The 23,710-nt window shown below is 45.1% G+C and overlaps 1 protein-coding gene across 13 annotated transcripts in view; it reads right to left on the bottom strand.

Annotated features, from left to right (window-relative positions):
* The window catches only part of myo9aa (myosin IXAa), a 97,145-nt gene that overhangs the window by 54,438 nt on the left and 18,997 nt on the right, over window positions 1-23,710 (bottom strand). For all 13 annotated transcript variants that reach the window (XM_068571410.1, XM_068571315.1, XM_068571333.1 and 10 more), the window contains exon 2: window positions 19,573-20,547. In XM_068571410.1, coding sequence (XP_068427511.1) covers window positions 19,573-20,457 — 885 coding nt within the window. In that variant the 5' untranslated portion in view covers window positions 20,458-20,547. The remainder of the gene's footprint in view (window positions 1-19,572; window positions 20,548-23,710) is intronic.

Here is a 23,710-nt window from a genome sequence, read left to right as displayed (position 1 = left end):
CTGTTCCGTTGTGTAAGAAAAAACGGCTAAAATTAGAGACGGTGATGACTGGCCTCAGCTGTACGTGTGGCCACGAGCAGGGAGGTGACATTTCAACTGAAATGGAAACTGAAATGGGACATCGGGGCTCGCACTGGGTCTTCTTTCCAGTCCAAAGAGATAAACGGGACAGAGGTGTTTGTGCAAAATTAGAAAGACGAGGGATAAAAAAAGAAACCGCTAAGTCTGTGATGTATTTAAAATGAATGGAAGATGTATCTACTACTTATTTACAATCAATTTCTATTCTTATTTTATATATATCTGCCATCCCTGCTCTTCTTTTCTTTATCTTGTGTGTTTAGTTTATTCCATTGATGATGTCTGTAAATGTGGAACGCTACTTCGACAAAAAAAATTTGCTCTTGGGGATAAATAAAGTACATATCTATCCATCCATTCATTTATATGTGAAAGATTTTCACTTGTTCTTACCTCTCAAATGTCGAGATGTGCTTTTTCTTATTGAAAAATACAACCAATGCTGCTTAGTAATAATACTAATAAAACTAAAAGTGTGGGTTTAATGCGGTTCAGGTCCGGGTGAGACGGCGGTTACGACACTTGCAACGCGTCTGAGAAAAATCTTCCAGCCCGAGTGCAGAAAATAAATATTTTTGACGACACCTAAACCCATAAGATCCTGAAGGCCGGACTCTACTTCTTCCACACTTAAAGAAAAGAAGTGAAGCCCCGTTCTTCTTCCGTGTAACCAGATGACTGAACTCGCAGCGCGTTGCTGTGTGGGGTGACTATTTGTGGCCGAGGCCGCGTCCTCTTCGCAGCTGCCTCGCGGGATTCGTTTTCAAACATTGTCGAGATGCCTTTGACGCAATGTCATTTCTCACACTGGCACACAGAGGCGGCTCTGTTCCGCGGCCGCTCACCTCATTATTCCTGCTCTTTCTGCCATGTGACAATTTCAAAGACGCGAAACTTTTCCCCCGCTGAACTTTTGACCCAGTGTTGCGCAAGAGCGCTCCGTTTCTGGAGTGTGAGAAGGAAGGCAGCGTGGTCCGAGGAAGACGTCCGACACCACGGCTTTATCAGAACATTTAAAAAAAAGGAAGACAAGGAAGTGTGACGGTACGAACGAGGGCCGCGGGGCTTCTTGTTTCAGCATCAACTTTACAGACAAAACAATAGTGAAGCGCTTCAAGTTGTGACCAGAGGGACAGAAAGGGAGGGGGAAGGAGGAAGGGAGGGAAGGAGAGAGAGTGAGAGAGAGAGACAGAAAGAGACAGGGAGAAATAGGGAAGGAGACAGAAAGAGACAGAGAAAGGGAGGGAGAGACAGAAAGACAGAGAGAGAGAGAGAGAGAGAGAGAGAGAGAGAGAGAGAGAGAGAGAGAGAGAGAGAGAGAGAGAGAGAGAGAGAGAGAGAGAGAGAGGAGAGAGAGAGAGAGAGAGAGAGAGAGAGAGAGAGAGAGAGAGAGAGAGAGAGAGAGAGAGAGAGAGAGAAGAGTGAGAGGAGAGAGACAGAAAGAGACTCAATGTAGAATTTTTTTTTTTTTAAAGTGTGCATCTATAGCTATCCTTGGTGCTCTTCATATATTACCATAACACAGTGTGTTAAGTGTCTGATACGATTCGTTACCTTCAATAAAACATGAATACTGATTTAATTCAACTCAAATGAATGACCAACACAAAGCTCAACTCACTATTCACTAAGCTTGTGTTTTGGCCTGAATCTGGCAACAGGATACGTGTCATGAGTATTATGATTCAATATATTACGGTTTTTAAAACCTAATTTAACAGTATCTAAACAGTATCACAACACATATTACGATGCTTAAGTGTATCAATATTTTCTTTAGACCCATACAATGTTTGATTATGAATGTATTCAGAACGTGAGATGTTCCTCCCGTCGTGTCCCGTGATGGCAACAACAGCACATCCATCCCATGTTAAAGGACAACCGGCCTTTTAGGGACAAGAAGGTCAACCAGATGGAGACCGAGTCCAGAAAACATCTTCGCTGTCCCGTTACAGACCAACTGTCTGCGGTTTGACCAAAAACAGTAGGAGGAGCTGATGTTTGCCGCCGTCATTCCTTCCACTCGGCCCACAGCGCTGTGAGTCACTCCAACGGCGAAGAGAGACACAAGACCTGATTGTTGAGTCAAATATCAAACTGACCAGCGCACCCACAACAACACTGAGCCACAGAGATGAAACGCTCACAGAGACCACTGATGGAGCTGAAACAATTAGCTTCTTAAATGTTTCTGCTGTTCATCTTTTACAAAAGTAAAGAAAATATAATTGGGTTTTGGATAGGGGTGGGAATCACGAGAGGTCCCACGAGACGATACTGTCACGATACTTAAGTCCCAATACGATATTATCACGATACGTTAAGTATTGCGATGTATAGTGATTCATTACCTTTTTTCAACCACAAATTGTCCCCAAATGAAAACTTTGTCAACAAAAAATAACTTGATTTTGTTATTCCAGGACCAAAAAGTTTAGTATTGATTAAATAAAAGATTGATACTTGGCTTTAATGTATCGATAAAGTATCAGCACGCAAAATATCGCGATACTCTGCTGTATTTTCTCCCACCCCATCTGGAGATCAATACATGTTCATCTTATCTTGATATGAAACACAAATAACAAATGAACCTGATCAACAGAAACGCAGTGTATACATACAAAGAAAAGAAAAAACACAAATGTGTTGACCATCTGCACCCATCAGCTGTCAGTAGTTGGCTGCAGCTTTTAGCATCACTGGTATTGATCCACACCCACACCCACACACCCACACAGACACACACCCACACAGTCTGAGCCCTTTGCTGAATCTCTGCCAGCTCAATGCAGCACTGCAGACATGGGCGTGGCCTCCCTCTCTCCAAAAGGCTTTTCATCAATACCTCTAAATGGGACAGTGCTGCAAAGTGACTGAAGAATCACTACATATTAAAGCGGTAAGTGCGCTGGTTGACGGCAGGACATCCACGTAGTCGATCCCATGCACCTGCTTCATCGTAAATACGGGCCGACGACCACGGAGATCCAGTTGGAAACGCGAGCGGTTATGATGTCATGGAGGCAGCTGAAGCAGCAGCTGAGGGGAAACGCTGTTCATTCACAACATGCACGCAGCTCTGCACAGGACACAAGAAAAGCTGGAACCAGACAGAACGTTGCATTTGTTGCCTTAAAGAATAACAAGCAGTTCTCACAATGCAAGAACATGCTGTGCCTTCAGATTAAAGAGGATGTTCGTGTTGGTATTTCCTTCAGAAAATAGTAAAGAATGAGCTTTCTTGTCAGTTTTGAATACTATGACGACTATCTGACATCTCAAAAAGTGAAATTTACAAGCCTCCACCTTCTGGTGATGTCATAGCTTCCACAGAGAAATACCTTCAGACGCCCTCCTCACTCAACATGTCTATTTTAACGGCTGGGTGGGGATGGTGTCGGGTTCGACTTCAGGAGGAGGATTGAGTTACAAATCAGACCAGAGTGAAGTCAGTTCAGTGGTCACCTGGTTTGATTATTAGATGAAATGTAAATCTGGGAAATAGGATTAAAAACCTAATGTACACAGTGGCACTGAGGTATAAGAGCAGGACCGGGCGTTTGAATAAAAAAACACTCACTGTAAGTTGATTATGGGGAATTTAGATGATGGGTTTATCATGAATAGTCATGAGTAAAAAGTGAGCCTGATGTAAAAAATACCGGATTTATCATGTAACAAAGAAACAGACTCACACAATGTTACTTGTTTTTTTTATTAATCCTCCTTTATTTATGTTTGAGGGGATTAAGATCCACGCTTCCCTCATTTAATTCCTTTTTTCGCCTGCAGTTGGAGTTCACTATTAACATTTTAAGTCTCACAAAAAAACATAAAATCAAGTACTAATGCTTCGGAGATGCACCGAATTACACTTAACGAAAAAGACCCTTTTTTTTTTTTTTAAACCAGAGAGAAATAAAGTTGTCGACGTCGGAGCGGATTTCGTGGCATTCCAGTCAGCGCTTTGCTTTGACGCTGACGGAGTGACCCGAGTCAATTTGCTTCCCTGTATAGGATGTGTTTGACAAGCGCTAAGTAAATGTGCTCAGCCATTAGGAAAACAAGCCTATCTTCAAGAGCAAACACTAATCCCACTCACTCCAGAAGCCTGAGTCAATATGTTGCTCGGTGCCAGCCGGTCACTGGGATAACCTGCTGCGGCCTCCTCTTCCTCATCAAGAGAGCTAACGTATGTAACATGCAGGGAAACAACACATATGATATAAACATACATGTGTGGATATCAGCTCCCCGTGGCCACACGTACCTGCATGGTCACATGTACCTGCATTGCACTCACATACCGACGCTTCGCCAGACCCTTTGGCGCCACTTTCTAACGCTCTGCCGAGCTCAACGCACGGTCGCACTGCTCATGTGAAACCTTTAGGTTTAGGCAACAAAGCCATGCAGTTCGGTTTGGGAACTTTATCCTGGTCGGGCTTAAGATAAGTACCCAAATTTAGGTTAAGGCAAGAAAACCACTTTGGTTCACTAAAAACATCATCCAGTTAGGCTCAAAATAAGTACACAAACTTAGGTCAAGGCAACAAAACCACTTTGTTTGGTTTAGTAAAACATCACAGTTCAGTTTAAAATATATAAACTTGTACGGAAACACTTCACAAACATCACCAACGTAACTTCAGCGAAACCGACACCATTCAAAGTCCTCTATTTATGAATGGCTTTTTCTTTTGTCTTCATATTTCGTCATCACACTCTCCCGGAGCATTTTCACTTAGCAGCCAATAATAATGACGCTGATGGGTTTATATTGTAGTTCCTTTAAAGCCCTGTGTGTCTCACTCCGACGCTGAAAAGGGGCGTCAACGAAGCGACGGCGTGAGAATTAACGAATGCAGATACTTTATTATGTCTCTACTCTTTTCTTCAAGAAACTGTCAGATGTTTTGTTCCGCGAGTGAAAAGCCCAGCTGAACACAGTTACACAGTGTGCAGGTGCAGCATGAGGGATTTATGAAGCGCTGACAGCTTTCTGGGCAAGAAGAAACACCTTAAATCTCACTCTTTGCATTCTGAATGTGCGCATGTGAATATTCATACGAGTGCGGGAACAGCAGTTTAAAGTATTGCGCCTAAAAGACTGTACAAAGAACATTCAGCAAAGTGATATATTTCACCATCTCCGGCGTGAAAGATCGCCGTTTTAGCTGCAAGTCCAGAGAAAAGGAGTAAAAGTTCCTCTCGGCCCTCCTCTAAGAGCCAAAACAGTCCAGACTTCAGCAGAAAGAGAGGAAATGCGGGAGGAGCGGAAAGAAGCTCCCCGAAATCTGGCCACCATACACCGAAGAGGAATGTAACAGTGAGGGGGAGCGAGGGCTGGAAACATGGAGTCACGTCCCGATGAAGTGTTCGTCCAAATGGAAAGTCAGGGAAGAAACAAGAACCAGAAAACTCTCGGAGCTGAATTGTCTAGAACGTTGTCTGAAACGTTCACGCTGCAAATGAGTGACCGAGGCAAAAGACGTGAAACGACTCGAGGTGTAGAAAGAAAACGATGTAGAATCAGGTAGAAATGCTAAGTATTCCTCATTCTCACTTATAACGTTTTACCTTCGTTTTGTCTTAAAGGTACAGTCACATCGATGGACTCAGAGGTCAGAGGTCACCTTAAACTGTTCTCATTCGTGCAGCAGAAAAAATATATTTGGAAATACGAACCCAATACCAGATGACAAGCTGTTCACTTTCAAAACACCGTTTACAATTTGAAGTCATTTGCACTATTAATCGGTGGATTATATGCTTGATTAATTGATTAGCTACGTCAGAAAAAAATTGCTTGAAACCAATTAATCAATTATGAAAATATGTGGTGATTAATATAATAGTTGACAACTAACGCAGCTTTACATCATGTCCTTTTTTCCAGAGCTGGATGCACGTAATATGACCAATTAAAGATCATCTTCATTATTTATTATTCCTTCATTCATCAAATGGTCAAATTGTGAAAAATGGCCAAAAGTGACGGCAAATGTTTAGGAATTCATAAATTATCAAAAAAAATGTGTTTAAAAATATTCAATTCATTGATGAATAAACGTAATATTTTGAGGTTTTGATGTGTTGGCCTCAGGCTTCAGAGACCAAATGATTCATCCACTCATCAAGATGAAAGTCATTGTCAGTTCCAGCCCAACAGCGATGAGTCTGCCTCACACACGTGCAGGTGAATTCTTAAAGTGGGTAGATATACAGCCTTGTTTTCCTTCCTCACACTGTATCACAGGCTGTAACATCACCCCGACGTCCCTTTGAGTAATGAAACGTCACATTTTACGCCTCTCAGAAACGTATAAGCGCTGCGTGCTGACGGGCATTACGCTGCAGGACGGAGAGGATGACTCAGCCACAGAAACATGAACCTCGCTCTCTTCCAGTGTTTCTAATCTCCTCAGTGTCCTCAAACTAAACAGCGCAAAGCTGTTGCTAATTGTTATTACAGATCAGTCACCGCCGGGCCTCAGCTTTCCCACTTTCTTGCGGCGCGAGGGAAACGCGAGACGGATCGATTGCACGTCGGGAGAGTCGAACCGGTCCGGCGACAGGTTTTATGGGAAGAAACAAACAACAAAAAGTGCTACTTAAAACCAATTTGAGCTAATTTCAAATGCACACTTATGATCCAGTTGTTCACGTAAAGTAGAAACCACAGAGCTGAACGGTTACGGCAGGGCATAGGATGACAATCCATGTTACAGTAAATATGATGTCACTGCATATTCAAATATATTCATCGCGGCTCCGAGATGAATTCATTTGGAGGTCGGCAGCGACCGTTAAACGTGTCAAGATAAGTTTGTAAATATTTGCCTCAACTGCGAGGGCTTGGCTTTCGAGTCGGGAATCACTACATCTAGAGACTTTCTATCAATAAATCCGAGCTGTGTGTACCCGACACTGTCAGCGCTGTTTGAGTTTTAGCTGCCCGAGCGCTCCGGTAATGGAGAGCATGAATTTATGTATCTGTTCATCGAGGAATACCAGCGAGCAGCTGCTGCGAGGCTCCGAGGAGGAGACAGGCTCTGGAGGAAAAGTGGAATTCTTTGAATACAGCTGCGTGTGGATCATCGGGTTTGTTCAAAATCTGAAATCATTTTTCTCTTTTGGCCACTTAGGGGAAGTGGAAACAAGTTGTGAGCATAGCATCGACGTGTGAAAACAAACACAGGACTTTCACCCAGGAGACGAAACCAAAAGTAAACTTATTAGGTTACGTCCGATAAGGGCGGTTCTTGTTTATTTACGCTGGTGTTTATTTAACACAAACCATGATGTTTTGTCTTTTTTAAACCACAACTAAGTAGTTTTGTTGCCTTTTACCTTCACGACGTTCACCATGTGGCATTGTGGGTTTCTGAAAACTTGACACACGGCTCCGGAGAAACATATTCATGCATCCCATGGTGTGTAGAAACACACAACGCCAACATTTTCTTTACTGACTTGGTTGTTTTGAGAGCTTTTCCTCTGAACAGAGCTCTGAAGGACTGTGAGAACGCGGAGAGGGAACCCAAACAGAAGAGTCGCGTCTCGGAGAGCCTGAACATTGACGCTGAAACTCACCGGAACGATTCATCAAGCGGCCGCGGACTCAGGTGATATTATGATGTCATACGTTGTAATCGTAAACATGTTGATTAAACCCACACAACCTCAATTGAAGCATCATAACCATGTGTTTTTTTTAAATAGTAGAAGTGTATTAGTGGCATTTAAACAGGGACAGTTCACCTCAAAATCTTACCTATCATGCAATTTATTAATCTATTGTTTTAGTGTGAGCTCTTGAGTTTGGGAGATAGACCCCCTCGTCAAATGTAATTATGGAAAACATTTGAAAACTGTTTCCAGAAATCCTCCCCCGACGCCTGAAGATAATCAGCTAAACATTTCCATGTGGGAACTATTTTCTTTCTACCGAACGACACACAGCAATCGTCTCCCCTCACAGAAGGAAGCGTGCCTTTATATACTCTGTGCTGCTAGCTCACCGTTACAGGACGCCATTAATGTTTACATCTCCCACGAGCTCAAGCACAAGCCGCTCGTCCACGAGCAGACGTGTCGAAAGCTCTCCATTTCCACGACCGATACGCCGCATACTCGCAGTGAAGTGCATAAGCTCCAGGTGACCTCTAACTTCAGCTGACAGAAGAATCCATGCGCGTGTGTGTGTGTGTGTGTGTGTGTGTGTGTGTGTGTGTGTGTGCGGTGACCTCTCGGTCATTAGCCAACACCCAGGTCATGTTCGTAAAGCTCCCTCCAAACACTTAGCCGTGTTGGAGCAAAGTCAGAACAGGTGGTCTCGGCAGCGGCAGCGGCCATATGTAGGCCACATGTCCAGCGTTAGCTGGCGTTAGCGCCAGGCTAACGCAGGTGAGGGGAGTGACTTAGCACAATCAATACGCTGAAGCTGAGCCACGTGGTCGGAGCAGAAAAAGGAGGTCAATCCTATTAGTTATATCTGAGAGTCACAAACATTGGGACTCTGTCCAATCCCGTGAGCGTCCGAGAATATCCGTCACCACCGTCGGGTCCGTACATTACACACAGACACGCATGCATGCTATCTTTAAAGCATCAAATAACCAGATATTGACGAATAGGCAGACTATGTTATACATTGTCTGGAATTAAGTGGTTCATTATCTTATCCGAAAAGCTGGCCCGCCCCGTTCTTAGGCTTCAATGTAAAGGAAAATAAGCGACTAAGTGAATGACCTCGCAGCGCTCATGACGGAGCTGTACTCCATGCAGTGTTTACATTCAGTGTGTGTATCCTTGAGGCTCTCAACACACACACACACACACACACACACACACACACACACACACACTCCATGATGGAGGAGCAGGAGGAAGAAGCAACATGTATCCATTGATTTTGGGCAAAAACTCCACGGTTTAACCTTTAAACCGAAAATCACCCTTATGATGAAAGAGATGCACCATCCACGTATCCGCCAGCCTTCATACAGGATATCCTTGTTTTGTTTTTCTCTCAATTTCAACTTTTACTGATTTTGTCTTCCTGATCGTCCATATTCAGATTTGACTATTTTGGTCCAATCTGTGCACCAAACAATTGCATATCTGTGTGTTGTGGTTGTTCATTCGTTTAAACAAAGAAAAAGTGGGTAATCTTGTAAAGTTATTTTTTTGCCCAGAGAGCTTGAGAAAGTCCAAAAAGATTTAAGAAAAATAAGAGTAATAAGTGTGGAGTGTAGGACATCGAAGGGAAATGCAGCCGTACGTGGAGCGACCTCCCTCCATGGTCCTTCAATGATTGAAGCTGTCTGGAAGTCGCTGCTGTTAAAAGCTTTTATGACAGAAAGGGAAGCATATCTCCTCCCGTCCACACTTACTACAACGCCTCTTCAGAGCCATTATTCGGGACAGTTCGTGTGGAGATAGACGCACCGCTATCGTAGTGACGGGCCAACAGAGGAAGAGGGGGAAAGAGGGACAGAGGAGGGCGATAACGACGCTTCATAATTGCTTTTCCCTTCCTGCAGTGATAACGTATCAAGGGTACAAAAGCCAAATCTTATCTTTGCTTGAAAAAAAAACAACAACTTCCAGGTCCAGAGGAGAGCTTTCCATGTCGTTAACTTGGCACCAACGAAAGACAAACTACCGGAAAATACACACGAGCGGCGCTGCGATGAACTTTCCATGAGCGCCGCTTGACATCCCTCATGTTTTCTGCTCCCTTCCAGATGTGTGCTCTTTTTCACACTCGGTTTTTATTGCAGCACATCTGGAGAGAGAGAGAGAGATAGAGAGAGAGGGGAAGCGCAAGATGACCACAAACCCCCACGCGGTCGCTCACAGACGCCGCATGAGGAGCTCGCCGCAGAGCGAGAGGTCACCTGCGATGGGGTTTATGAAACCGGAGGAACTTCCAAGCATTTACGGAACGGACTTCTTTGATACACAACATCACGAGGATGGAAAATCAGTCTGTGAGCGCTTGAAGGAGGGCGAGGGGGGTTGGTTTCAGATTTTAGTCTCACGGTTTATGCAATCACCTTTTGGGTTTTGAGAAGAAAGAGATTACAAATAGTCAAAGACATGACTCTTTCGGTTGTTGCTACTCCTACAGGAGAAGCGCAGAGGGATTTTAAAACAATCCAGAACATCCGCTGCTTCACAAAATTAGTGGAGGGTTTCAAAGGAAAGATGCAGGGAGAAGGTGGGGGGTGGGGGGCAGCATCTGGCCAGCTGCAGATGAACAAAGTGACGCAACAGCGTCTGTGTTATCTAAGAAAAGCAGATTTCAATTAAACCTCTTTTTTCTTTTGCGAGTGGAATTTCTTCCCGGAACTGAAATGACACCGGGCTCCAACTAACAATACGCCTGAGTTTGGTTTTAAAATTGAATTCAAAATGACAACAAAAAAAAAAGTTATTCATCATGATTTTCCAAATACTAAAAGTACTGCTGTATTTGTTTGAAATCAGCGGTCCTTAATACAAAAAAGAAAGTTGACATTTAAACAGCTGGAACCGGTCAATTACGTCTTATCTGCTGCGAAAAAAAAATGACTCAAACGTTGAATCAATCGTCTGCTTGTTTCAGCTCTACGTGAGTGAAGATTTTCATCAGAAAACACACAATCGGAACACAAACCACGTTGCTGTGATTGATGGCATGGCCGACACAGACTCATGTGTGTGTGTGTGTGTGCGTGTGCTACAGACTAATTTAGTTTGGAGGCAAAGAGAGCCGAGGTCCACAGAATAAAGCCTTTTCTGTCCGTCTCATTTCCATGTGACACACTGCTGCAGGTGTAGTCAGGGCAGTAGGGCAGCTGGTCGAGTCCGACTGCAAGTGCTGACCATGGAGAGAGTGTGTGTTTGTGTCTGCGTATGTGTGTGAGGCACCTGCGAACTCTGGCGCACCCCAGCATAAATAAAGAGCCTGTGAGCGGACACAAACAGGCACATTGTCGTCCCGCTGACGACATCTGTTGCCGGCGGCCGACGAGTTGGCTGAAGAAGCGCGACGAAAGACACAACGGACGAGGCTCCACATCCTGTGAGAAAAGTTACTGTCACGGCCGCACAAGTCTGGAGTTCATTCTGCACAGATGTAGGGCTGCAACGAAGAGATTGTTGTAATTATCGGTTAATGAATTCATCGTTCAGTGTATGAAACATTAAGTGTCATGTTCTGTGGGATCAAAAGCAGTTTCCAAAAATATCCGACAAAGAAAAGCAGCATATCTGACGATGTTTAGCCTTTTTTCTCCACTATTTTTGATTTAAAAAAAAGACATAAATGATGTTTTGATGATCAAAATAGTGAATTGTTTTAGCTGCAACTGTGACGACTGTAGCAACGACTGCAACATGCAAGTTGAAGCAACTTTCATGACCGCGTCACCGGCCGAGAGCGAGTGATCCAACTGGAGGAAAGTTGAATTCAAGCCTGCTTTCGACCTGCTACACAACACAAGCCCGACGTGGCTCCGGCAGATCTCTCCGTGACCTCTGACCTCAAGCTGTTCTAGTCGGAGCGAGAGACTCTATCAAGTGGACTCTCCGCTCCATCGTTGGAGGAGCAGGAACGCTGTGTACTCCTCTTTCCCAGCCACTCGAACCAGTCTGCATGGATGCGCTTTCAGAGGAAGAAATCAGAGCTTGGCACCCGGGGGTTGGCGAGATAAACACACACGGTGAAGAGGAACAGCTGGAGTTGTTGTTGCAAGCGTTCGGCTTCGTTCAGCTCGAGCAAAACGCCGTTCGTTGTAACAAAGCCGTTGATGCTTGTCAACTCGATATGTTAGCTCTATAGATGAGTGGTTTTCCCTCAGCGTTTCTGTTTCTAGCAGCCGTTGATGAACACCATTTCCCATAAGCCCCACGTTCGCATGCCCAACTCAAATGAGGATAATACAGCTAAAAATTCAGGAAAAAAAAAAAGACTTTTGTGTGGATAAATATGACGACAACGTGAGCAGCTGTGGTAGTTTTTAGACTTTGACCGAAGCTAGACAAACCACGACAAGCCTGGATGTGACTTCTGCTCCCTATTGTTCACAAGAAAGAATAAATAAGAGCGCTGGGCAATAAATCAATATGCCAATATCGGGATATGAGACTAGATATTGTCTTCGGCTCTAGTATTGTCTTTTTCGTGGTTTTAAAGGCTGCATTACAATAAAGGGATGCAACTGTATGAATCAGACATTTCTATGCAAATGTAATACTGTATTAATATAATACTATACAACAATGAACATTGTGATAATATTCACATTAACATTATTGAGTTCTTAGTCATTACGACCATATTAACTGAGGATTATCAAAAATATTTTGTTTAAATATTTCAGAAAAGCAGCAACCATAAAACAGTCACAATAGCGAAGATATTTACTCAAAATATCACAACATTATAATTGCCACGCATCCCCAGACTCTAATAACAGTTAAATTGATTAATTTGAACATGATTTGAGCACTGGTGTCCGTGACAGATCAGCCTTCCCTCCATCATCTGCGATAACCCCAAACAAACAACTCCAAACATATGGCTCCATGTTACATAATCCTCATTCCTCGGTGAGGCGGGTAGCGGCTCAGAGACGACTGCGACTCTGTTCTTCAACAGCAGCGCGAACCTCGAGTCGCTGCGCAAACAACGCCGCGGTGAGCCGCTTGTGTAACTGGCCGCTGTGTGTTTTCGCTCCTCGACTCCAGAGTTTGTCGCACGGATCATCGGGCACTGGAGACGTACTGTGTGTGAACTCGGCCTACAGTCCAGCGCCGTGACTCTTTACCCTGGATTCAACCTCAGTTAAAACACACACACAGCGCCGGAACTGTACACTCAACTGAGAGAGGACACTTGCACACGGACGCCGCTCAATCATCCTTCTCCTTCCACCTCGGCCTGAGCAAAACAACACCTTCAGGGGCACAGCAGATCAGGCTGGACCCCGCCCAGTTTGGGGGAGATCCCAGTAATACACACACTAATCCTCCTCGGTGTTGGTGTGGGCTGTCGGGGGGAAGACGGATATTAAATGTGCAAACTCGTGTGTAGCGTCAAGGGGGGGGGTGTATCGAGGTAGCAGCAGCGAGGGGAGATGCCGAGAGGTGAATCTGCTGACCTAAGTCGGCTCACACTGGGAGTGTTTCTGTTGGCCGGGAACGACGGAGGAGCTCGACGGGAGCTGCAGAGCTCACCGGAGCCAAAACGAGGCCGGCAGGTCCTCCGCCGGCAAACAACACGTTACTTGTAGGTGAAACAAACAAAAAAAAGAGATGCAACTAGCAGGTGAGATCCGGACACATTGCACATAAAGAACTACAAGAGTTGTCTATACACACACTACAGACACAGAGGGAAGTTTCTGTTCACATGAATGCAAGTCCAGCTTGAACTAAAGCAGAGTGGAAACCTGGAGGCATTGAGCGGTTAGTTGTGTGTCGTTCTTCACCAGCTTTGTCTGTCTGATGTCTGATGGCGTCCAGATGGGATCACAGCTTTATACACTGGTAAAAGCTCCCGATGGGGGGTTGATGAGAGAGACCTTCACAGACACAACTATGGGAAACAGTAAATGTGGGAATCCTACAAGCAAAAAACTAGGATTTTTATCATCGGTTCAGTTGTGATTCATTCACTAATTGTTTATAAAATGTCAGGAAATGGTGAATAATTCCCATCAGCGTTTCCCTGATAGCTTCTTTGTTGTTGTCTGACCACCAGTCCAAAAGTAAAAAAAGTATTAAAATAAGGGGAAGCAGCATTCATAACATTTACATACTTTAGTAATGAAGTGATTACCAAACAGTATCTTAATTACTCCAAATTAATAACCTTTATTAATTTAAGAGTTTAGTTCATTTTACTTGATTTTCGCATTGCGGCTGATATGTTGCAGGGGCCTTTATTCAGTGTTCGTATAGAAGATGTGGATTAAAGCAGGTTGAAGCGTCACAGTGACAGTGGAGCCGAAGTACGGTTCATACGTCTGGCGAGTAGCCGCGGTCACGTCGCCATAAAGTAAAACGACCGAGAGCACTCGACTCTCTGCGCCCGGCTGTGACTTCACGTGTGTGTGTGCGCGCATGGAAGTGGGTCGAGCATTAGGTAGCAGTCCAGTGTCCCTGAAACACCCCCACCACACACACACACACACACACACACACGCACACTCACACCATTAGCTGTGCTCCTGCACTAATGCCCTGTGACGCCTCCTCCTCGGTCTTGGAAAGCAGATCCTGATGATGCATCGTCAGAGCGAGCGGCGCGAGGTAACCTCACACTCCCCCACTTGACCCAGAGGGAGCGCAGAAGACAGCTGAGCTCATATTAAGCCGTCACTTGGACTCAAATGTAATAAACAAATGGCCGCGCTTCCTGTGAGCGGTCTTTGTTTTCATCAGCGTCAACAACAACATTAAAGCCCGTCCAGCTCCTTCTTAAAATGAGACGCATTACATCGCCTTGTATTGGGAGCAGAACAAACCACAAGAGATGGATATTAAATGAGGTCACCATAGGACTCTTTTTCTCTTGACACATTTCTGAAGAGACATTCAGCTACCGTGACGCCTCATTGTGCAGCTTTTTGAACCACATCTTGCATGATCATACCGACTTTAGACGTTCATTCCCAGCGTGTGCGTTAAATCACTTTTAAATGTCAGGTGGCCACCTGAAAAACCCAGAGACTCAACAGGCTGACACCTGGATCCAAAGCCCAGGTGGTAGTTAAACACAAGATGATGACTAGGTAGTACAAGAAAACTATAAATAAATAAATAAAGTCCACTGACGATGGTCCATCTCCAAACTATTCAGGATACAGTGTTCCTCTATTGAGCTATAATCCAACACGTGTTTGGTCTTTGTGGACTTGGGCCAAAGAGCTAAAAAAAAACAAAAAGTGGGAGAAAATGTAAAGTATCGTGTCGTGAACTAAGTAAAGACAACACATCTGCTCTAACCTATCATTACTGATGATTAGCACTGTTGAACAAATAGAGATCAAGCAGAGAAACGCACAGCAAATGGGGTTTAATAGCGAAGCGGCACTAACAGCTTTCCTTCATCGCCGTCTGTCAGCCATTGCTTCAGGGTTTCTACAACTGATGGCAAGTCAAAGGGAATGCTTCTTGAAAGCCACTCACAGACCAACTTCACCCAAACCAAAAAGGGGAAGGGGGAAAAAAAAAATCAACACAATTACTTTGGGTTCAGGACAATTTACGGGGAAATGCCCTGAAGGCAACCTCCAGGTCTGAAGAGGCGGAAATGACTTAAACTTGTGATCTCTGGCTGTGAGGGGGCGACTACTCTGGTTACAAAAATAAAGTTATCAACATTGTAAACGTGGGTTTATGGTCTGAAGCTCTAGTTTCAAGTCTTCTTCAATACAGCATCACGTGCATACGTCAATGTTGGTCCCATTTAGAGTCGAATAGAGTCCCATAACACAGGGATTGCTTATGGGCGTGCCTTCCTTGTGATTGACAGGTTGCTAGCCTGGTCTGGGAGTTGTCTGTTTTTTTTAATTCTTACAGCATTTACCCCTTCACACTGGGTTTTTTTCAGTTCATGGAAGTTAACTGTACCTTTTTTTTTATGGAGGAGCACCTCAAATGTCTTCATCAGCGTTCAGTTGCATTTATTTCCGACTGCTCGCGTCCCTTTGGGTTGCAAGAAAACAAGATGGCGACGGCTAAAAACCAAGATGGCAACGGTGAACGTGCAGAACTTCAAAACCGTATCCCACAAACCAACAGATGACATCACTCTGACTGTGTCCACTTCTTCTATACAGTGTATGGAGTTGCCCGTCTGCCGGTGGGCTGACTACATGTGTGTGTTTCTCGCTCTGCGTGGGAGACTCCACCGCATCGATTCCCATCACATCAAGTTTGAAACATTCCCTGCATAAAATGCACCATGCCTGCGAGACGGTTTATCAAACCAAAAATATTCCTAGCGTCCTGCTTTCCATGTCTTAACATTAAGACTTTTGACAGATTGATTGAAGACAATTTAACTTAGATGAATTAATTCAGTGTCTTTCACGGCTGGCGTCAGTCTGTCCTTACAGCAGACGCGTCTACGTAGCTTTAAAATGTGATCACAGAAAGTTGTGCGTTGGGAAATGCAGTGAAGTGTCTACTACACACATCACTGCACTCGTTACAACACACTGTGTTCGATGTCAGAATCAAAATCCAGATCAGAAGCAGTTATTACCACGTATGTTTTCACATACGAGGAATTTGCATAACATTTAACTATGAACAGAGTGCAATAGATCTACAGTAGAATATAACCTTAAAGTGCACAGTCAACAGATAACAGTGCTCTTGACACGGAAACAAAAAGTAGACTACCCAAACTATGTTACACAATAAATGCCATTGTGCAGTAGTCACAGGAATTTAAAGCTCGATGTCAATTTCAGTCATATCTGGCGCAAAGGAAGGAAAACAGCGTGAGGAATGGCAGATAAGCACTAAACCAACATCAGGTGGAGTATCTGTCATACTTCACGCATTTCATTCCTGCGGGGTGGAATGAAGGCAGAGGGTGTTGAAGGTCATGTCAGTAGAAATCAGTCTATTCGTCTTGAAACTACATCATCAGTGAAGCCCGTCTGTCACATCTCTACTGTCCTTAATTGACGACGATAACCGTGTTGGAACAGAAACACCGTGTTTATCTCACCGTCCAACACGGTTTAGGTTTTCATCTCCTTGAGGCTGAGTCGTATTAATTGAAGCACTCGAGCGACAGGGCTTGTCAGGATCTTAACACGTTGCTGCAGCTGTTGGCTCGGTTCCCAAACCGAAAAAAAAAAAGAAGGCCAAAAGCTCTTGTAAGTGATATCCTCTATCAGGAGTTAAAAGGGGAAAATATCTCCATACGCTTTTGGCCTCTGGGCGAGGTCGGCCTGCGACTGACAATCAGCAGGAAACGCCTGTCTGCTCTGCTCGAGGGCTGCTGCCTTGATGGTTCAACACGGTCCTGGTCTGTGATAGCAGGCGGTGGGAGGAAAAGGAATGAGCTAAATTAAAGCTAACATCACCGCCATTAAGCAAGGATTAAACCTGTGTAATCTATGAAATAAACCGTTGATGTAAATGTGTGATTTATCTAATGCTCTGCCTTCATAACGTCATTCAACGTTATTTGTTTTAAAAAAAACAACTTGTTTGATGCTTAATATTTTACCCTTAATTCTGATGAGACATTAAGATGGGACTGACTGATCTGATACTGGATTTGGAGAACATTGAAGTCATTGATATGCTTTTTCCTAAAACGTTAAAACACCATCTACTATAAATACCCACCACATGAAACAATAAGGACGTGCAGTCACTTGAAGTAAAGTTATGAAACAACCAAAATGAATCCTATCCAACATCTGCAAGATTCACTAAAACTGTACAATCTGTAGTCTAAAAATTATGAAAACTCATGCAGCAGAATCAGTGAGATCGTATTTTTTATGCCATGCATTTGTCTTTCCTTCCTACGTTACCCATAATGCAACTCAGCTGATGACGGCTCGGTCTGAGATTCTTGTGTGTTATGATGCAAATAATAACTAATGGGCCTCACACAGAGAAGAGGAGCCACACAGAAATCTGTTGCGCTCACTTCTCCCCATTGTTTTGTTTAGTTCTCGGACCCGACTGAGACCGACTCAAGTGACATCACTTGAGGACATTTATCAGACTTTGTGCAGCTCCTTCTGGAGTCACAAATGGCTTTAAGCAACTCCAACCATCAACACCTGCAGACTGAGGCCCAGCTCTTAAAACCCAATGCCGAGGTCAAGGTTAAGTTCAAACTCAAGAACATGAACTCAAGTAGAGGTCAGCACTTTTTTTTTCCTTTGATGTCCTACCAGGACATCAAACTTCCATACTAAATCCTGTGATGACATATACCTTAAAAACGCATCCATCATTCCTCGTCTACAAGGAAATGAAGATGAAGTTCTCCTATGAGGTAATCTCTCCCTCTCTCTCTCTCTCTCTTCCTCTCTCGAGTAGCACAGCAGCTCTTGGCATCAATCACCAGCGGGCAGATACGCAATCTCACTGTGCAAACAATTAAAGGCTGCTCCTCTGCACTCAAAACTACTCACTCGTGTTGCAGCGTCGAGGATTAACCCAACACACTTACTCATTAACCGCGGAGACACACCAGTGAATGGCATTCCTGGGAACCGTGTTTGCTCAACCGAAGGCAATGAAACGCAGTGGAGAGCTACTTGTTGCAAAGATTGTTGTCTTGCCAGTTACCTTTGAACCTGACGTCTAAGCTTCCAAGTTTCAACTTGACTTTAAGACGGGGAACCAGGCAGGAGGAACTGAAATATTATCGTAACAATCGCAAAAAATGAGTGGCCTTAAAGTCGAGGTAAGATTTTAAACACATTTGCACCATCATGGCCGACTCCAACTAGATGAAGAAATACTAGAATATATACATTTCTGTGAGCCCTGCCCTCGCTCTTTGCACTTGAATCGAGTGTAACGGGCGGGTGGTCGGGTGACGCGACACTGGGCGATACGATACAGCCCCTTTATAAAACACAACAACACTCTTTCCAATAAGCAACCAGTGCTTGACTTCCTGACTGGCAGCATTGTGCGGACAGTAAGAGGGTGTTATGTAACCGCCAGGAATTCAGTTGAAGTCAAAACGAGAAAACAATGTGCGGTTGTGAACCTGTCGAAGGCTCACGACGGGCGTGCATTAAAGAGACAGGTTCCTCGAAGAAGAAGTAAAAGAATATGAGTGGAATGTCTCGAGAGATATGAAAACAGCCGGTTTCCTTCACGACCTTTGGCCGAGGCCTCTGCGAGGTCTACGGTCAGACAATCTTTCCCCTCGTGCAAAAAACAAAACAAATGGCAGTCATCAACAGGAATAATACTATAACCACTGATAACCACTTGTTGGCAGATAGAGAGCTCCTCTGTGTGTGAGCGACATAACCCTCACACAGATGGACCCAAAGTGTGATAAAACCTCTGCGTTGGGGGGCGGACGCGACACAGAGACGGTTGTGGCTGAGCAGCAGTTGTGTAACTGATGTTAAAAAGGCACAGAATGATAGAAACACGCAGGAATCAATCCATTCACACAGGCAAACATCAGCACCACACACACTGGTACGACTTGAATAACTCCAGAAGACGGTTATCGTTCTCTTACAACTATGTCAAGGCTGCATTATTAGCAAGAACAGTGTGTCTTTTGAGGCAAACCCACACCAAGTCTCAAGTCAGTTCTTTCGGGAGTCTAGCCTCATTTCAATGTCGTCTCGTTGCAGTGGAGTCTGAAGTCGTCATTTGTGTAACTTCGGTCTGCCCTCCAGTCTCTAAATGAGCCGCTTCGTCATCGGCAGAGCACATTTGCAAAACGACAAGAACGCGCATTTGTTGACTTACCTCCAGCACGGGCCCGGCCCCCAAGATGATCTGCTCCACTCCGCTGGCGAATCCCTTCTGGCTGAGAGCGGTCAGGTGATGGATGAGGAAGTTGGTGCTTTGCGTCTTCCCGGAGCCGCTCTCCCCAGATATCACGATGCACTGATTCCTCTCCCTCTGCAGCATGGCGTGGTACGCCACGTCCGCCACGGCGTAAATATGCGGCTCCAAATTGCCCAGCGCGTGATTATCGTACATCTTCACATACTTGGGGTTGTAGATGGGCAGGAACTTGAACGGGTTGATGACGATGAGGATGCTTCCCACGTACGTGTAGATCTTCTCCTGCCGGAAGCGCGAGCGCAGGTTGTCCAGCAGCGAGCGCTCGTTGAGCTCCGGCAGGTGGCACAGATCCGAGTGGTCGCCCTGAGAGTCGGGCTGCGGCAGCAGCCCGCGCTCCACCATGCGCCGGCGCTCCTCCGTGACCTGCAGCCACATCTGGAGGCTGCCGCCGTAGTGGATGGAGCCGTCCAGGTTCTTCTGCCTGAGGAGGAAGCGGTAATCCTCGCCGCCGGACAGCGGGCGGAGCTCCAAGGCCACGCGGGGCCAGAGCATCATCCTCTGCACGGGACAGTCGCAGGGGTTCAGCACCCACTCCTCCCCACCGAACTCCTTCACCTCGGCCAGGACGTAGCACCGGGTGCGGTCCAGCTGCAGGCGCTCGATGACGCGCTCGATGGCCTCGGCGGCGGTGGTGGTCTTGCGGGCGCTGATCGGGCAGTAGATGGTGCCCTCGGCCAGGGCGCCCGGGTAGATGCGCAGGGTGAACTCGGAGTTCTCGAAGCGCGGCCGCCGGCCCAGGGTGCCCATGCCGCCGGCGCCGCCGACGCCGTCACGAGCACTCATGGCGGAGCAGGAGTTCCCATTAGCGGCGGGCCCTCGGCACTGGCGCGTCCTTCACTGGGCTGGAGGGACCGCCGAGTCAAGACATTACCTCTGCGGAGCAGAAGAGAGAAGCACAAATATCCATCAATACCCTGAAGATTTAGGATCGGTCAGAAAAATCGAAATATCACTCGTTTGAAGCCGCAGCAGCGGGAATGACGCTGCATGTATCCATGATGTGCAACAGCAACAAAACGCAGACTTGTACCAACTGTTGAATTGATCCAAATCCAGACCAAAGCCCTCTGCAGTCATCCAGATTACGGAATGTGTCGGATTATGACACAGGGACTTCGTGTGCTATTATGTAATCTAAAAAAGGGCCAAATTGTTTGTCGCTGGAGCCCCGACATGCACACTCATAAAGGATGACGGATAAGTCATCTGGATCTGCGGGATTACCATTAACACACATACACGCTCCCGAGGACACACAATAAGCCCTCGCCAACGCCGAGACCTACAGCTGCCGGCCTCTTTACTGAAGAAGACACAATCACGCCCTTCACCAGCTCCTTGGGTCATACACAGCAGAGGGACATCATGGGGTGAGAGGAGGCCACGGCGAGAGAGAGAGAGAGAGAGAGAGAGAGAGAGAGAGAGAGAGAGAGAGAGAGAGAGAGAAGTGACTAAGCTGCTGACAAAAAAAATCAGGTTTCTGAAGCACAATTCTTTCATAGACCACATCTGAATGAATCAATTCAAGCTAGTCATGAATGGAGAATTGAGTCGGAAACACACGCAAGCATTCAGCAAAAATTGGGCAAAATGTTCCCGTCAGCGATAACTAACATATTCAGCATTGCATGGGGATGGTTGTGTGTCTGCAAAATGTCAAATAAATAAACCAAATCGATACGTGATGGCTCTTAAGAAAGCCACAGCAGAGCACTGCAGGTCGCTATTGAGTACTTTTGTTTAATATCCTGGCTATCATGATGCCTGTAATAATGATAATAAATATAATACGAATACCATTTAAGGGTGGACGTCACAAAGTGCACCACAACAAATTGAAAAAACAGTTTTTAAAAAGGGTAGAGAGGACTGGCGGCGTACTGTGTCACTTAAGTCGCCATGTGTGCCGTCGTTTCATACAGCGTGAAGTAGCTCTTTCACATGTTTGGTTTGGTCTGAACAAATATATTGACTTAATTTTCATGTATGACAAAGAAAAGGGATCAAATGCTCATGTTTGACAAGCTGGAACAAATGCATGTAGCATTCATTTTCTACAGCGTTGCAGCGCCGATCAATGTCTCAATTGTTCTCGCTCTGTTTACACGTATAAACGGTGGGAAAGACCACACCTAACTAAAAGAGTAAATCATAAATATGTCAGGTTTTTTTCTTCAGAATTTGCATGAGCAGCATGACCATGGCAGGAGGGGGGAAAAAAAAAAAGAAAAAGTGAAAACAGGAAATGGGACAGGGACACGTTTAGTTGGTGCGCAGAGGGGAGCACAAAGGGCTCTTGCACCGCCGGTCATTTCCTGTCGCCCCACGTCCAACATCTCCTGCCATGCGTCTCCTCAGCGACTTTGCTGTGACAAACGCTGCACACAGGACCGCTGCTCTCTTCCAAACAGAGACACACACACACACACACACACACACGCCACCTTTAACCTCCAACAAAGCGTTCAATCTAACTGCATTAAGCTCAATCCATACACACAGCCGATGACATGGTATTACCTGACTGTGATGAATGTACATGTGTGTGTCTGTGTGTGTCTGTGTAGCACCGAGGTAGGGCCCGGCGCCTGGAACAGATGGTCAGCTCGCTGCTTAAAGGATAGGGAAGGAGGGAGGGATTTAGGGTTGTAGCCATGCTGGCTGCTTCTGTTTACAATGACAGGAGGAAAACCAACTAACACACTTCTTTCAGGAAAAGCAGCAGCAACAAAACTCAACACAAAAGATCTCCCCAGTAACAACCACCTCTACTGCTTTACAACTGCATTCACATTGTGAATTCATCATTAAAAAATAAATAATACTATCTCTGCTTTTGCTCAATCAGTTTGTTCTCATTCAGACATTTGCTATGGTCATTTTAAAAGATTAAAAGATACTTATGGACAAATTACAGGCTTTATTCTAAGACATAAACTAGACGGGACTAAATATATTCAAGCAAAAGTGCCGTGACCTACGAGCACAGGTCACCTGGTAGAAAATAAAAATGGGCTCCTCTGGCTGTCTGACAACCGAGAAACAGACCAGCCTCTTTGGTTTTTATTTAATCCTTGTATGATGAATATTTGGCAGACCGGTTTTGAAAAAGGATATTATAAAGGAGGGAATAATAAACAAAGTGGCGGCCACAGAGAGCTGGCTAGATAACGGGTGTTTACTTCATTTGAAACAGGGAAAATTCAAACTAACAACGAGCTAAGAAATAATATGTAAAGAGAGTGAAACGAGAGAAGGAAGGAAACTGGAGAGAAACGGTGTCACATTCTGCCGTTTACACAGATTTTGTGTTCTTTTTTTTGAAAGACAAAGCAGCGAGCTTAGTTTAAATACCTCCAGTGACAAAAAAAAGTGTGTGAACAAACTCGAGATGAAGCCTCTGCATGATGATACAATGATAATCATCATTTCCTCGTGGTTAAACCTCCGATACGTCATGAAGCTTGTTTTTTTAAATACCAAAACTCTGGCGTTGCTGCACTCGCATACTCTTCACAACCAACTGGTCCCAGACTCCCTGAATCCACCCACACAAATTCAGTTGTCGTCCAAGTGATACACAAAAACCTTCTTTGTGAATGCTACTCTTGTGTCCAAGAGTAAAATGACTTCTCGGTTCACATATAAACGCTTCACTCTCCAGACCTACGTGCTCAACTTCAGCATTGAAATGACAGTGATGCTGAAAACCTTCACACACGATCACCATCGTTGCACTTTTTGTGAACTGTGACACAAAGTGCTGTGTTCAAACACGGCTCCGATGCACGTTCACACCCTGGGGTTGTGCGGTGACGACCTGTGAGACTGCACAGCCACAGGTGAGCAGAGGAGAAGAAGAAGAAGAGAATGTTTGAGGCATGATGTCATTCTCACCTGAGCGCTATGCGTGCGTGTGTGTGTGTGTGTGTGTGTGTGTGTGTGCGCACGGTAACTTTAAAAGAAAAATGCTGAATGTAGATAAGCTGGAGGTTTGTGCCCTGGAGGAAGTGACAAAGGGAAGGGGGGGGTGGAG

The sequence above is a fragment of the Clinocottus analis genome, unplaced genomic scaffold (genome assembly GCF_023055335.1).
Source record: "Clinocottus analis isolate CAN_PGR_092001 unplaced genomic scaffold, fCliAna1.0.p SCAF_1, whole genome shotgun sequence".
Taxonomy (NCBI): domain Eukaryota; kingdom Metazoa; phylum Chordata; class Actinopteri; order Perciformes; family Cottidae; genus Clinocottus; species Clinocottus analis.
The sequence above is the reverse complement of the archived record's forward strand: the minus strand, read 5'-3'. Positions and strand labels throughout refer to the sequence as shown.